Here is a 17,359-nt window from a genome sequence, read left to right on the forward strand (position 1 = left end):
GCCCTGTAGCACTCACTTCTGTTATCATGAAATGCTTTGAGAGGATAGTTAAGGATCATATCACCTCTACCTTACCTGACACCCTAGCCCACTTCAATTTGCTTACTGGCACAATAGATCCACAGACGATGCAATCGCCATCACACTGCCCTATCCCATCTGGACAATAGGAATAAGAACGTCAGAATGCTGTTCAATGACTATAGCTCAGCCTTCAACACCATAGTACCCTCAGGAGGTTGAAGAAATTGGGCTTGGCACCTAAAACCCTCACAAACTTTTACAGATGCAAAATTGAGAGCATCTTGTCGGCTGTATCACCGCCTGGTACGGCAACTGTCTGCACAACGCATCTCCGGGGGCAAACTGCCTGCCCTCCAGGACACCTACAGCACCCGATGTCACAGGAAGGCCAAAAATATAATCAAGGAAAACAACCACCCGAGCCACTACCTGTTCACCCCGCTATCATCCAGAAGGCGAGGTCAGTACAGGTGCATCAAAGCTAGGACAGAGAGATTGAAAAACAGCTTCTATCTTAAGGCCATCAGACTGTTAAATAGCCATCACTAGGCGACTTTCACCCGGTTACGTAACACTGCACCTTAGAGGCTGCTGCCTATATACATAGACTTGAAATCACTGGCCACTTTAATAATGGAACACAAGTCACTTTAATGTTTACATATTTTTGCTTTACTCATCTCATACGTATATACTGGTTTCTATTCTACTGTATTTTTGTCAATGCCACTCCGACATTGCTCATCCTAATATTTATATATTCCTTAATTCCATGATTTTACTTTTGGGTTTGTGTGTATTATTGTGAATTGTTAGATATTACTTCAATGTTGGAGCTAGAAACACAAGCATTTCGCTACACCCGCAATAACACCTGCTAAACATGTAATGTGACCAATAAAATTTGATTTGAACACCTAGGGTAGGTGATGATTCAGGGGAATATGACAAGCCCTAATTTGCAATAAAGCCTAAATCATTATGTTGGATTTTATAATGTACATCTGATGGTGGGTGTGAGTTGGCGGTCTGCCCAATGATGTGGGCTGATGTGGATAAAATGCCAGGGCCGAATTCATGTTCCAGTCCGCCACTGGCTATGGCTCCCCCATCAACTCAGCCACCACTCCACGCTGTTTGTATCGGTCGTTTGCTTCAACCACGCCCGCCGTTCACGTCAGTCCGTAACGTAAGTTTGTGCGTGGTGCTCTGTACAGGGGGCGTAGGTTTGACCGGCTTTCAGAGGCAGACACAATGAACCGTCGGACGATGTAAAGTACGCATGTGGGCTGAAGGCACGGGCAAGTTTGGGCAGTATATATTCTTATTTTGTTTTATATAATTGGATGTTTTCGAGGATACTTATCAGACTTTGTGACGGTATAGGGATAGCTAGAAAGGTCGGCCCAACGAGTTAGTCTGCTAAAAACGAGGTCGACATCTCTGGCTCGTCTGCTCCGAAAACGACTCTGAAAACAAGACGGAATTTTACAAGATAAAGGACTTGCTAAAGTCAACGGTAAAACATTATGTCGATGATGGACTATTCCGATTACTTCGCCGCCGAATGTCTGGTGTCGATATCTAGCGGTCCCGTCTTACACCGACCCACCCCAGTTGCAGCCCAGGCCCTTCTTCCTGGGGAGCCTGAAGGGTCGAACGAGGACAGGGAGGTGCGCGAGACAATGAGACTCGAGGGGGCCAACATGATGAAGGTGGCCGGGATCCTCACGGACCTCCACAGTAAATTCCGGCCCATGTCGGCCTACTCGGAAAGCAGCAACTCCTCGTGTGGGGAGAGCGGCTACACCACGTTGTCTGACTCAACTACCCCTACCATGACCCCCTCTGCTACTCCAATTCCTGGACAGTACAATGCCACTCAGCAACAGTGGGGAGGAGGAGCGCCTCGGTCCCCAGTAAAACGACACCAGTGCACTTTCGACGGCTGTGACAGAGTTTATGGGAAATCGTCTCATCTGAAAGCCCATATCAGAACCCATACAGGTACAATTATGTAGCTAGCTCTAACTGTAAAAAAAAATAAAAAAAATGTTTTGGGCATGTAATCTGAACAAACAACCCTTTTACTATCCAAGTTGTTCCAGAACTTCTAGTTTGGCCATACTCACTAAACACTCCTCCTTTTAGTGTCACTCTCTTCTCTACATATAGATCACATTTTTCCCCCTGAAGAAAGGTGTTTTTCGTCACAGGGATATATACTGTACATTGGGGTGGTTGTCGTTTACCCGCGAGTTTGTACAATACTCCCCGAAAGAGGGAAAAACTCCCCAACCAGAGGGCTCATAACAAAGAAGTAAACGAACAAAAGAATGGGGCTGGACGAAAAACCATAGTGACTAGTGACGAACATGTTACATCTAGGCTAGATTTGCATACGGCGAGTGAGTTCGAGAGAGAGAAACGTAGCGTTCGGGGGCGTTTGCGCAGGCACCGTGGTTCTTTTAGCTCGAGCTGCCAAATCGTTTAATCCCACCTCGCGTCAATGTGGCCATTCGGTGAGAGTCAGGTCTTTGTAGAAAAACGCCGTTCTTTGTTGGAAACCACCCACGTCTGTCATCGTTTTCCACGTCAAAGTTGTATGTTTAGCGCTGTTACTTTGTGTACATGCATCAGGTGTCCGCACGGTCTTGAGGTTCAGGGTCAGTGAAATAACAGGCGCAGATGGATTAGAAGAGGAAATCGTATTGAAAAGAACAAGTCGCCAGGGAACGCCCACAAAATGGGAGTGGGTTGAGGGGTAGGGATCCCGCCTAGCACAGACCGAGTTGGGCGTGTTGCGAAACGCTGGTCCTCTTTGCGATCTTGAATATAGCCCCTGGCACCCCCTCGTTTGACTCCTATTACTCGATTACGGCACTGTTCTAGGGCCACGAAATAGCCTTACAGACTTCACCTTGGGGTTATCATTTTAACTAACGTTAATAGTCAACGTAAAAAGTGTCCTCACCCCTAAAACCATTTTACTGTAGGTTATTAGCCTGGCTATTACCCATTTGTGGAAAATGGTAGTTTGGGAATGCCTGCTTTAAATGAAAATGTTCACACTTTTAATGTGGATAATTCAAAGCTATTTCACAACTTTGTGTCAAGTTAATCACTTTCGAAAACAAGGCAGCCCTTTTGAAGGTTTCACATTTCTGAACCAAGTTAGAGCCTTTCCTAGGAGACATGTGGAGGTGTTGAGGGAGGCCTCTTCTATGGCTGCCCACCATATGTTGGAGGTAGCCTACCATATGAGTGTCAATATCTATTGCGGTCTACATTTTGCATTCACTTTTCTAAATTTCACTCTTCACTACCCATATGAACCATGACCCGATAGATTAAAGTTTTTCTTTTCAAAATAGGTTGATTTCCTTGCATTAAAAAAGGGTGCTGATAATATTGTGAACTTTTTTCAAACTAAATTGATGGGTATATAAGGGTCTCCCATGAATTTACCTTACTACCAACCTCTATGTGTTTCTACCTTAATGGCGTGTGTACGTGATTGGCACAAGCAGGGCAATGCTTGACCCCCAGTCTGACTGGACTCAGTATTTTAATTCAAAAGTTTGGTGTAGACCTAGACTCTTTCTGTCTTCCTTCACCAGGTGAACGACCCTTTCCCTGCACCTGGTCCGACTGTGAGAAGAAATTTGCCCGCTCTGACGAGCTGGCTCGCCACATGCGCACCCACACGGGCGAGAAGCGCTTCCTGTGCCCACTGTGCGACAAGCGCTTCATGCGAAGCGACCATCTCATCAAGCACGCCCGCCGCCACCCCGACTTCCAGCCGTCCATGCTGGGCCGTAAGAGCTCGTCCTCCGGAGGCCAGGGGGTGTCCAGCCCCGCCATGGGCCAGTAGTGTGGAGGGGTCAGTGGGTTCACTCCCACATCTAGGGCTGGGATCAGCAAGGGTCACAGGGCAATCAGATCCACGAGCCAGGCCCCAGCCTGTCCACCACTCACCACAAACAGGACCTGGATGGGGTTGCATTCACCACCACCCGCCCTGGATGGACGAAGACGACACTACTCTCAATGCTCAACACAACCTCAATTCTCTCCAACCCTTTCCCCCGAAAAGCACTCACGCATGCAGGGAATTCTCAATGTCTTCAGTCCGCAGTCTCTGCATGCAGCAGCCAAATGTTTTCCTCCTTTCCCGGTTTATTTTAAAGAGATGGCGCTACACGTTTTTTTTATTACTGTGCCCGTTTTCTTTTTTTGTTAGCGCCATTTTAGTGATATTTAGCTAGATGCGTAGCAAGGTAGAGGTCGAGTAGAAGGGGAGCCGCGTTGCTGATCCCACAGCCACAGTTTTAGAGGTTGCACATTCCATGTGTTTTTGTCGTTCAAATAAATTTAGTTGGCTTTAGGTATGTCTTTTTTTTTGTTGCAATATTGTATTTACTGCATTATTATCATTTTAAATTGCAGGCCAGCTTCACTTTCATAGTAATGATGATGAATGGTTTAAACCGCTCAAGACTAGCAGTTTGCAGGCCATCCTTACTAATTCTAGATCAACTGTTTGTTTTTGCCATCCATGAAACGTTGACACATGATACACGTCGTATTATGTTGGATACTGATGCAAGTGCTTTAAGCTTCTATTGTAGAGAATATCCTTAAATTCTATTAGAGGAAGTAATGCTTGTGATGAATTGTAGTCCTTATATTAGGGGTGACGGAGTATATGCTTGGATAGGATAGCGCTGCTTGTGAGTGTGTAAGGGAGTGTGTGTCTGTCTCTATTTCCTTTTTGTTAGAGAAAGAGAAGACACTTTCTACTATTTCCACTGTCTGTCCAGCAAATGGACATTCTTACTTTGTCTCAGTGAACAACACTTCAGGAAACTCAGAAAGCCTTAAACAATTTCATACTTTTTTTTTTTACCATGTTTACAGTTTGAATCAATTCTACAGGTTTACTCCGACTCGCAGACACATCACAAATACACATATGCAATATGACACTTTTTCTTACAGGTATTTTGAACGCTACTTGGCTAATTTGTGTGATAGGTATTCACTGTGTTAATATGCTTCTACAATTGAACACTGTGGAATTTGATAAAGATACAAGTTGTCTCATATTTATTATAACCAATGGTTAGTAAGCCACATTTGTCCAAGTGCTTTAGGAAGTGCTATAAAGGATGGATTGGGGGTTTATTAAGTGTATTTTTGTTTGTTTGCTGGTCATTCCGATCCTCTCATCATAATATCTGGCTTTTCTCAGACACGATAACACTGTACCCTGTGCTCTGAGCCTTGTTTAAAAACGGTCATTTCCTCCACAGAAAGATTGAAATTGCATGACTAAGGCACCTCCTCGTAGAGTCCCTCCGATGTCTTCCTTCTCTCATGTCTCCACTAACAGACTGACTTTAATTGTTCATTTTTGCTGTGTTATTTGAACACTGTTCATTCCATTGTAATGGGATGTATTCAACTTTTTAAGTTGGAACGCTTTTGCCATTTGTACACGTTTTCACAAGTTATTACAATCTGACAGCTGATGGTAACTGCTGGCAGTTATCTCAAACACACATGGACTATATAACTTCAAAGGCACAATATTACTTAGAAGATACTTCTATGTTTTTGAATGAATTGTGAATGTCTCCATGGATCTCGTCATTTTCTGACATGGTGACTAAGCAAGTCTGCCTCGTCAAAATGATTATTTCACATAAGAGTAACAATTTACCTCACAGTTTTGTGTAATATTTATCTTCCCTTGGAAAGTAGTTGGATCAAAATGCTTCTAAAGCCAATCGAGCCTTCGGTTTGAACTTCTTCTGTTCTTCAATTGAAAACTACACTCTGCCAGAGAAAACGTCTCTTTAGTTTGTCTTGTCTATCTTATGTATGCTGTGTGTACAGAGTTTTGATTGTGCTTAACACTTTTTTATCTTGTTATTTTTATTATTATTTTTCATAGTATTTTTTACTTACCCCAGGGTGTTCAGTAGTGCTGATCATCAGTTTTGGCATGCGTCTTATACAAATGTGCTGTTATGTATCACTACCCTGCACAATATTGAAGATTTCAATTTGGACCTACTGCATTAGATGTATCAATAGATGAGTTCTGTAACCTACATAAGAACTTCATAACCCATACATTTCATAAACTCTAATGTCAACGACCGCAAATTGATATCTCAGTTATGTCCCTATTTTCCATTTAACATAGGGATTTATGAAATGCTCATTAACTGCTTAATGTATGGGTTATGAAGTCCTTTATGTAGGTAATCGTGCAGATAAAGTTACCAATTTAATCAATAGAGATTTGACAAACCACTTAAACTGGCTTTGGGGGGACACAATCATATCTCTAACTATTTAATTCACTTCGCTGAACACCTAGGGCAAACAATGCCTATTGTTTCTCACCATACACTAATAAATAAATAAAAATAGGCACAGCTGTATTGTGCATACAAAACCAATGTTTTTAGATTTTTTTTTAAAGCTAAATTTTTACATGAATAATTAATTATTTAAGAAACAGCTTTGTTTTACGTCGATAAGAGGAACTGTGGGAATAATTGAATACAGCTGCGACATGCTCTCTGATATTTATACTCTCAGGTGTCTTAAGAATTGAGCGCTGGAACTTCCATATTTCCTGTGCAACACCCAAGTCTAAGCATGTGTTTCTATTATTTCGCTGATTAATTTATTATGACTTATCATTTGTGTGGTTTCATTCTTTTTTTTCTAGCTCATTATTTTTGGTGATATGGAACAATGCTAATAATTTGGTTCCATTGTTTGCTTGATACAAAACTGCCAGTGCTTTTTTAAAATAATAAATACAAACCTTAAGTTGAATGTTTTGGTTGTGTGGGTCATGTTCTTCTTAATAGGTGACTTAACAGATGCTATTAACTAGAAACTGTATTTAAATGTTCAGTTATACTTGACCTACACTTCATTGTCAATATTGTTAAAGGGAAGGTTGTCTGAGATGGCATTTAAAGTAAGGAACATTTGATCAATCCCTTTTAATGGATAATTCAAATGACAATATTACATTGGGTTTCTTACCCTGTAAGCAGTCTATAGACGAAGTATGATATGAAAGAAATGCATGCTTTGGTTGTTTACCTGGCCACTGCTAATTTATTTGCATCTGTGGCACAATGCAAATCAATGGTTCCTATATTAGTATTGTTTACACTTCGTCCAAGTCATCTATAAGTAGTGCCGAGCGATTAACCGAATGTCAGTTATTTTTTTCGCTTTTTAAACAACTAATTCATGAACATTGGTTCAATTATTAGTATTCCATTTCTTTTTCTGTGAGCTCAATGCGCACATTGCACTGCAGTTTCTCTAGAAAGAAATCAGATCATGCCTGTACTGTGCAATGTGGTAGGGAGTTGTAGTTTCCAACAGGCCAATGTTGTACATAGTTTAGCACAGCAAATGTGATCATTAACTACATTGACCATAATCCACTGCGCGGCTATATGTCCGGTCTGTGTTGAGGAGATACATAGAGCAGTTGCTTCGTAAGATATTGGTATTCAGCAGTCATAAAAATATGCCTTATTTACTTCAAAGAACTAGAAGTAGTGATTTTGAGATGAGATGACATGGAATTAAATAAGTCATCAAATAAAACAAATGTAATATACACAACTGAAATAACTGATGGTTAAAAAGTGATAAGCAATCATGGGACTTTTACGAATTATTTTTATTCTGTGATACAGCACTCGACCCACATATTCATTCGGGGTGGCAGGGTAGCCTAGTGGTTAGAGCGTTGGCCTAGTAACCGTAAGGTTGCAAGTTCATATCCCCGAGCTGACAAAGTACAAATCTGTCATTCTGCCCCTGAACAGGCAGTTTAACCCTCTGTTCCTAGGCCGTCATTGAAAATAAGAATTTGTTCTTAACTGACTTGCCTAGTTAAATAAAGGTAAAATAAAATATTGCATTGATGCATTTGATGTTTTTTTTTTAAATGATCGAAAAATCGTCATTCTTTTTTAAATAATCGAACCAACTTCAAAAAGCACTAATTGGTCAGCACCATCTATAAGTAACTTCAATGAGTTACACAATACATTTTGGGATGATTGTTTGTGACCTTGGCCCCTGGCTCAGATTGTGGGGTCATAGAGCCTGGTAACAATGTGTGACTGTTTGGAACTATTGACAGAGCCAATTTTGACTTTTGTGGCTGTGGAAGCTAGTGGCAACGGAGAGGGATCGAGCCTGCAATAGTTGCATTAGATGTGACTTCACAATAATATTATTTTGGGGAAGCCCAATTGATTCTGAGTTCGGGCATATAATGTTTATTTGTGAAAACTATTTCTAAGATGCGTAAGCCTACTTTCAGCTTTTCCAAATTCACTTCCTTGTTTAAATCGCTTGCGCTTTGAAGTCCACAATGTATGGGGGAGGTTGCGCTAGATGGTGATGCTCTGAGAGATCAGCCAATTCAATTTTTTTCTGAATGCTTAAACACCAACAGTGATTCTTGAAGCACTAACTCTGAAACCATTAACACTTGTAGCCAAAGCAATAACCAAGTGTGCCAAACTGAATGCACGTTCTCTGCTTTGTAGATTTATAACACACGTTTTTCAAAGCTGTAAACTCAACTCACTGCTTTACACTCAGTTTGCAATTTAATACCATACCTCTAGCAAAACTGTAAACATTGGTTTTTACATTGCTACACTATTTCGCCAATTGCCTTTCCATCATTGACACAGGAAAACCCTTTTAGATCATGGAGTTCACTTACAAATCAAAGCTTGAGCACTAAATAGGCCACAGGTAAACATTTGTTTGGGACAACAATGGAGGCCAATATTGGACAGAGAGTAAGAGGGGTGAGAACTAGAGGAGGAGAAGGAAGAGATGAAGTAGGGTGGGGAAGAGGAAGGGGAGTCAGGAACACAAAAACGGATGAAATCAGAGCGACTGTGGTTGACCATGTTGTCAACCATCGGATGAGCATGAGGGAGGCTGGGCAACGGGTTCAACCAAATCTGAGCCACTATACTGTTGCAGGTATCATCCGGATATTTCGAAATGAAAACCGGTAAGTAACTAAGTGCTGTAGTCTTACTGGTACAGTAATATGTACTGTACTTTCATAATGAGAAGGATCTATCACTGAAACCATTCAAATGTTTTTACAGAAGTGCAAGAAAACCAGTATCTGGTGGAAGAGGTCGACTGTTCAGCCCAGAGCAGGAGACCCACATTGTAAATATGGTCATTGCAAATAACTGCATCAGACTCAGAGAACTGCAGGACCACATAATGGCAGATAACACCATATTCCAAAACGTCAACAGAGTGAGTCTCTCTGCACTGTCTCGTCTACTGAAACGCAATAGAATTAGGATGAAGCAGCAGGTCAGATTCCCTTTCGAAAGAACCTCAGACTGTGTAAATCAACTGAGATATGAATATGTACTGGATCTAGAAGTGTATGGTGCTACATCATATTGACTGATCCCTCTCTTTTCGTACTGTGCTACATTGTTTTGTCTCGTCTCTTTCAGAGAGTCGTGGAGCTAGAAGCAGATTGCAGTGCATCATGAGCTAATATATGTGGACGAGGCAGGTTTCAACCTTGCAAATACAAGGGGCTGCGGCAGAAATATCATCGGACACCGTGTCATCATCAACGTCCCGGGACAACGTGGTGGCAACATAACAATGTCAAAACGGCGTCCTTCACCATCATGCGATCCTAGGCCCATAAAACACTGCACGACATTCCAGGCGATACTTTTCACGCTGCCTAGCTCAAGACAACATCGCATGTGATGTGGATGAAGTCTTAACGGTCAGACCCACAAAGGCAAAATTTCTAGCACAAATGTTTTTGTTTTCTTCTTACTGCGCTTTTGTTGCTTGAGGAGTGTTGGAACATTAGGAGAGAGAAAAAATATTTACTTTTGTCCCTTATTTGTATTGATAGTGTGTTAAGTTCGGAGTACACATCCATACTTTACACATTTGGATACCTGTGTGTATGTGTGTTTACTACATGTATGACAAACCTTTATTAAAAAACTGCCGTGCCCTGCACACAGAAAAAGCAAATGTGTTTTTCATTTATGCTATCAGTGCCTAGTTGGTGCTTCGTGTGCTTATACAAATGATGATTTGTGTGTACTGTATTGAGGCAAAAACACAATTTTCTAAAAGAGTTTGAAGAGTTTTGCAAGAATTGTTTGCTTGTATAATGTTTTGCTGGTTTGGTGTAAGGTGTTCTGGTTAGTGTGTTGAGTTTTGAAAACAAATGCCTGCAGTTTCAGAGATAGTGCCTAAGCAATCAGGGGGAAAAACGGTAAAACCGGCGGCTGTTTTTGCAGCTCCTGCCATTAAACTCCCATTCAAGTTCCATTTTGAGGCGCTGTGAAACCAGATGGTTCGACAGAGAGAGAGAGAGAGAGAGAGAGAGCTGGCTGATGGATAGGGTTCATCTCTGTATGCTGGCAGGCAAGGGTGGAGGAATGCCTCCTTCTTTGGCGACGCCCGGGGGGCATAGGACGTCCCTCTACTCCTCTCTGAAGGCAAGGACAGTTGTTTTCAGACATGCCCGGTCTGAAAACAACCCCTTCCCCTTGTGGAGCAAGGAAACAATCAACTGGAACCATCACCATATTGTTTGCACCGTTTTGGTCACGGTCACTATCGTTTTGGTCACGGTCACTATCTGGTCTCTTAAAGGAAGAATCCACTCAAAAACTCTCTTTTGGTATTTATATAATTCGTCCACTGTTGATACAGTCATAAAATGCATCACCATGAGGATGTGGCAGGTGACACTTTGCATCTTGATAGTCCAATATCTTGAAAACTTGACTACTGACATGCAATACATTTTGGGACAGTAGCAACAGTAGACTAATGACAAAAATGACAAAAGATAGTTGTTGAGTGAAGTTTTCCTTTAAGATCAGCAAACACAGGGTTTACACGGGCAAATATCACTCAACAAGCATCTACTTGCTAAATAAGGTGCTTGCTGGAGAAAGATAGTGTGAAAAAGAGTGAACACTGCAGTTAAAAAAGCAAAAGCCTGTATGAAAATATACTTTGTCCAACCACTGGAACTCATCTTGGGTGCTTATTGAACATGAAAGGCAGGTATTCATCCACAGGCAGCATCTTGCAAAGGGGGCCCCAGGAGGCTCTTGCCTCTCTGCAGGGAGAGGGTATAGACCAAGATCCAGTGGGAGTAAACAGGGTGTACCGGGTTACAGACCCCTCCACCCAGCGCTTTGGCTGCTTCACCCCTAGCCGCTTATGCCCCACATACAGTGCATTCGGAAAGTATTCAGACTCCTCTGAATGTCCCTGAGTGGCCCAGCCAGAGCCCGGACTTGAACTCGATCGAACATCTCTGGAGAGACCTGAAAATAGCTATGCAGCGACGCAACCCATCCAACTGACAAAGCTTGAGAGGATCTGAAGAGAAGAATGGGAGAAACTCGCCAAATACAGATGTGCCAAGCTTGTGGGGTCATACCCAAGTAGGATCGAGGCTGTAATCCTTGCCAAAGGTGCTTTAACAAAGTACTGAGTAAAGGGTCTGAATACTTATGTTAATGAGATATTTACGTTCTTTATTTTGTTTTTATTTTGTATTTGCAACAATTAAAAAATAAAAAAAAATGTTTTTTTGCTTTGTCATCATGGGGTATTGTGTGTAGATGGATGAGAAAACAATTATAATTTAATACATTTTAGAATAAGGCTGTAACGTTACAAAATGTGGAAAAAGGGAAGGGGTCAGAATACTTTCCGAATGCACTGTAGCTGAGGGAGAGAGGGAGATGCTTCAACCTAGTTCCATTTGTTTTATTAAGTATTCCTAGAAAAATAAGCCATTTTAGTCTATTGAGCTGCGCTGTCTGTCTATCTGGGTGTGTTCGCGTGTGTGTGTGCAGCCAATCAGCCCTCACATCAGATCCCAATCCAGTCCCTCTTGGTCTCCATGATGGTCACCAGTCTGCTGCGAACCCGCTGCTCGGTCCGAACATCGTACTCCAGCACCAGCATATGCTGCAGTCCCTGTTTCAACATCTAGAGGGTGACATTCACCACAGGACGGCCACTGAGCCAGGGTTCGAATCTCCAAATGCTTTATACATTAAAACAATTTACATCGCCTTCTACACTATTTATACAAACGTATGTGGACACCCCTTCAAATGAGTGGATTCGGCTATTTCAGCCACACCCGTTGCTGACAGGTGTATAAAATCAAGCACACAGTTATGCAGTCTCCATAGGCAAACATTGACAGTAGAATGGCCTTACTGAAGAGCTAAGTGACTTTCAACGTTGCACCGTCATAGGATCCCACCTTTCCAACAAGTCAGTTCATCAAATTTCTGCCCTGCTAGAGCTGCCCCAGTCAACTGTAAGTGCTGTTATTGTGAAGTGGGAGCGTCATGGAGCAACAACGGCTCAGCCACGAAGTGGTAGACCACAGAACGGGACCACTGAGTGCTGAAGTGCATGGCGTGTAAAAATCGTCTGTCCTCGGTTGCAACACTCACTACCGAATTTCAAACTGCTTCTGGAAGCAACGTCAGTACAATAACTGTTTGTTGGGAGCTTCATGAAATGGGTTTCCATGGCTGAGCAGCCGCACACAAGCCTAAGATAACCATGGACAATGCCAAGCGTCTGCTGGTGGAAATGTGTTCTCTGGAGTGATTAATCACGCTTCACGAATCTGAATTTGTCAGATGGCAGGAGAACACTACCTCCCCTAATGCATCGTGCCAACTGTAAAGTTTGGTGAAGGAGGAATAATGGTCTGGGGCTGTTTTTCATAGTTCGGGCTAGGCCCCTTAGTTCCAGTAAAGGAAAATCTTAATGCTACAGCATACAATTACATTCTAGACGATTACGTGCTTCCAACTTTGTGACAACAGTTTGGGGAAGGCCCTCTCCTATTTCAGTGTGACAATGCCCCCGTGCCCAAAGTGAGGTCCATACAGAAATGGTTTGTTGAGATTAGTGTGGAAGAACTTGACTGGCCTGCACAGAGCCCTGACCTCAACCCCATCGGACACCTTTGGGATGAATTGGAAGGCCGACTGTGAGCCAGGCCTAATCGCCCAACATCAGTGCCCGACCTCACCAATGCACTTGTGGCTGAATGGAAGCAAGTTCCCGCAGCAATGTTCCAACATTTTGTGGAAAGCCTTCCCAGAAGAGTGGAGGCTATTATAGCAGCAAAGGGGGGACCAACTCCATATTAATGCTCATGATTTTGTAATGAGATGTTTGGTGAGCAGGTGTCCACATACCTTTGGTCATGTATTGTATCCTGTATCTTTCCATCTATCAAGTAACAAACTAGTTGTAGTAAAGTAGTTTGAGCAATGTTACAGATCCTTAACACAATCAATAAAAGTAGCAGCTATCAATGTTTATTAGGATTTTTATGCAATGTTTTGCAGGTGTAGAATCGATTTGCATGTATAGACTAGATTTGCAAATGTTTCCAGATGTTGTAGTGACTGAGGAAGCAGCCGAGCCAGGACACCCCCCCGAATACGAGTCTTTGTACTCAGGCAACATGTCTATGCCCATTGCCTGCAGCTGGGAGGTGTTCAAAGCTCTGAACAAAAGAGAAGAAAGTAAAAGATTAGTAAACATCATTCCAAATGTTCAAACCCAGCCCAGATGCTTAGGTCTAGATTTACTTCAGGTTTGCACCTGTGCAGCATTGGCACCTGTTCTTTATCAGACAAAATGTAGCACAAACGTTTGAAGAAAAGATCAAAGGAAGATTAGGATATAGATAATAAATCGACGTTTCACGGTCCTTATGAATCCATGCTTCACTAATTGGAGCAATAGTGGAGTGGAGTGAGGATTCAGTATGGATAGCAGGCAATTTCTTTTATTCCCTTCTGAAGTAACAGGTGCAGGCGTTACGTAATGTGCTTTTTGGTTGTGGTGTCGTACTTGCCATCCACCACCACTGTCAGTGTAATATGGATGCCCAGAACGGAGAGGGTGCTCAGCATTCGATCCCGCCGCACAAAGCGCCGCTTCGGATGAATCCGAAAGATATAGAATGAAGGTGGGGAGAATAGACAGTTCCATCCTTTATCCCCTTTCTCATGATTCGTATGAAATGAATAACAGTGGATGACTAAAGACACAGTATACAGTGGATGTACTGTAAGGACATTCTCAGAACCTCATCAAATCCAATCTTTTCCAGGTTTATGTGTATGGTGCATGTATTTGTAATGCTTCATGATCAACCTTTGAATGCTTGGCTATGAAATGTCAACTGACATTTACTCCTGAGGTACTGACCTGTTGCACCCTCTACAACCACTGTGATTATTATTCAACCCTGCTGGTCATATATGAACTTTTAAACATCATGAAGAACAATATAGCCATGCACTCTTATAATCACTACCCGGCACAGCCAGAAAAGGACTGGCCACCCCTGGAGCCTGGTTCCTTTCTAGGTTTCTTGCTAGGCTCCTGCCTTTCTAGACAGATTTCCCTAGCCACCGTGCTTCTACATCTGCATTGCTTGCTGTTTGGGGTTTTAGGCTGGGTTTCTGTATAAGCACTTTGTGACATCTGCTGATGTAAAAATGGCTTTAGAGAAATACATTTGATTTGAATTTGATTTGACAATCGACTGAAGAAAAATATATGTATTAGACTCGTATTATTAAATAAAAGCAGATCACACTGTGTTAAGACATTGGCCATCTATGATTTCCATAGGAATTCCTCAGTCTCTCATTAATGACCATTTTGGGGATTTTCTAAGAGAGAGGGAGCGTGATGAAGGAGAGAAAGAGATAGCTAGTGAGCTATAACGGAGGAGTGGGCATTCTGACAAGGCTGTTAAAGTGAGGGGAGTCGTAACAGCTTCACAGGGACTGGTCTGTAGGCGTGGGGAAAGCACGAAAGGATGTAGAAGGCAAGCGTGGAGGGATATATTTAAAGATAGTGAGGGGGGTGTGTGTGAGAGTGAGAGAGAGAGAATATCCTATACTAAATCAGAATGCTCAGACCTTGCTCGAACATTTGTGGAAATCATGCATTAATGTCATTCCAAGATTTGTGCAGAAATGTAAGAAAGGATTCGTCTCAATCAGAGCCTCAGTCATGGTGTGGCTAAATCTCTCCACCTCCTCCTAACCTTGCTGTTACTTCGGGGGCCGTGGCAGATACCCATAGTGCTCTCTGTTGCATATGTACATCTGCACGGAATCAGGGTCATAATATAACCTAATACATTAGACACATACACGTTACATGTATTGCATGTTTGATTGAGTATGCCTGGAGTGGCAGATACTGTAGGTGGGGTTTGCACATTTGGGACTATTCTGCTGTGTGTATTGCACCAGAAAGAAAGCAGGAAGAAATGCTATTTAAGCCCAGATCTGATCCCCATTCAATATGCAGTAATGAGCAGTGCATTTAAACACAATTCATTACGACTCCATGTCTGACCTACCCGCCGCGCAGAGAAGGCGAAGACCATGATGCCATCCAGGGGAAAGGTGTAATCGTGGTGTGGCGGGTGCAAGGCCAGCGCCCGGGCGGCGCCCCACCTCAAGACCACCAGGAAGGTAGAGTGCACCATGGGAACACCGAAGCAGCCCTGGTTCTTCCCGTTTCTGATGGGGATGTACTCTGGGGTGCACTTGTAGTAAGCCTGAGAGGGCAAGCAGAGACGCAGTAGACTAAATTGAGCATTAAGAAGTGGCCCAAAGGCCAAATCAGGCCCCACTATGACATTTTATGTAGCCCTTGAAATGAAAAAAAACTTCAAAAATATCCTCCCTGGTCATTTGCATATTTCAAGTCTTCAAATACAATGGTGGGCATTGAGCACACATGAAAGAACATGATGTAATACAATGAATCAAAAAGGAAACACATTTAATTAGCATTAATTGTATAAATTATCATGCGTTACAAACATTGTTGACGTCTACATTAAAAAAAACACACTCGCTAATTGAATTTAATATTGATGTCATAGATAGAAAACTGAATGCAAATCCCGCTGAAGTGGCAAACAAACCAGCAAAACTCAAATGAAACTGGGAAAGGACAGAAGAGCTAGCCATACGGTCACATAACACTGAGGGACAGTGCCAAGGGAGGGGTGGTGTGAAGCAAGATGGCAGAAGGCAAATCATGAAATTGGCTCCATCTGTTTTCCTGCCCTCTAACAATACCCTTACTCATCATAACACTAACAGAGCCAGACAAGACAGACAGACAAGTGCAATGCTTCAGTTTGAATTAACATTCGGATGGCAACAAACCATAAAGTTGTCTTCCCGAGAAGGGGGCCAGCAGTGGGCCAATAAAAAGGTGGAGGTGTAGAAATGGTGCCAATGAGTGAAATAAATGAAGATGAATGAAGGATGTACCTGTGGGGGTCATGCCACATCAGAAGTAGAGGGCGCTGAATGGACGTCGCAACCGTTGAATTCTCTGCCATCATCTCCGTCAGCACCCGCAGGTTGGTCAGCAAGTTGTCAGTGTCCACAAACTGGGTGATGTAGAATTCATCTCAGTGGAAATATAGAATGTTCTGTTGTTCTGGGCTGTTTCAAAAGAAGTGAGGTGAATTCACATTTGGCTATTTGTGGTACTTTCGCCCAGTTACAGCTGTGAAAATGTGTTGTTACTCTTACAGTGAAGCCTAAACACTATGTCACTATATTTTTCCAAAAACTCAAAATTTAAGAGGTGCATGACAACTGAGTGTTGATATCCCACTGGGTTGAGTTATGGGTGACCTCACCAGTATGTAATGAGCCCAAAGAGCCCTGGCTGATTTGAGAGCAGCCTGATTTAGCTTCATCACGTGGATGAATCGAGAGTTAGGCACCAACACATTCACATATGACCTATATATATAAATCCTGAATGTCCTGAATGACTGTGCTGTCATGAATTGTATTATTTAATCTTGATGCCCACTATTTAACCAGTTAGGCCAGTTGAGAACAAGTTCTCACTTACAATTGCGACATAGCCAAGATAAAGCAAAGCAGTGCGACAAAAACAACAACACAGAGTTACACATGGGATAAACAAACGTACAGTCAATAACACAATAGAAAAAGAATATCTACAGTGTGTGCAAAGTAGTAAGATTAGGGAGGTAAGGCAATAAATATGCCATAGAGGTGAAATAATTACAATTTAGCATTAACACTGGAGTGATAGATGTGCAGATGATGATGTGCATGTAGAGATACTGGGGTGCAAAAGAGCAACAATGACAAAAAATAACAGTATA

The 17,359-nt window shown here is 42.4% G+C and overlaps 1 protein-coding gene and 1 pseudogene across 1 annotated transcript; one reads left to right on the forward strand and one right to left on the reverse strand.

Moving 5' to 3' along the window:
• The first annotated feature begins 1,125 nt into the window (after positions 1-1,125).
• On the forward strand, positions 1,126-6,882 carry LOC112260192 (Krueppel-like factor 9). The gene is made up of 2 exons (XM_024435107.2): positions 1,126-2,031; positions 3,645-6,882. The coding sequence occupies exons 1-2, from the start codon at positions 1,554-1,556 to the stop codon at positions 3,896-3,898; spliced, it is 732 nt and encodes a 243-aa protein (XP_024290875.1). The 5' UTR covers positions 1,126-1,553; the 3' UTR covers positions 3,899-6,882.
• Positions 6,883-12,000: 5,118 nt separating this feature from the next.
• LOC112259569 lies at positions 12,001-17,008 on the reverse strand (annotated as a pseudogene).
• Positions 17,009-17,359: the final 351 nt, after the last annotated feature.

This window comes from Oncorhynchus tshawytscha, linkage group LG10 (assembly GCF_018296145.1).
Source record: "Oncorhynchus tshawytscha isolate Ot180627B linkage group LG10, Otsh_v2.0, whole genome shotgun sequence".
NCBI lineage: Eukaryota > Metazoa > Chordata > Actinopteri > Salmoniformes > Salmonidae > Oncorhynchus > Oncorhynchus tshawytscha.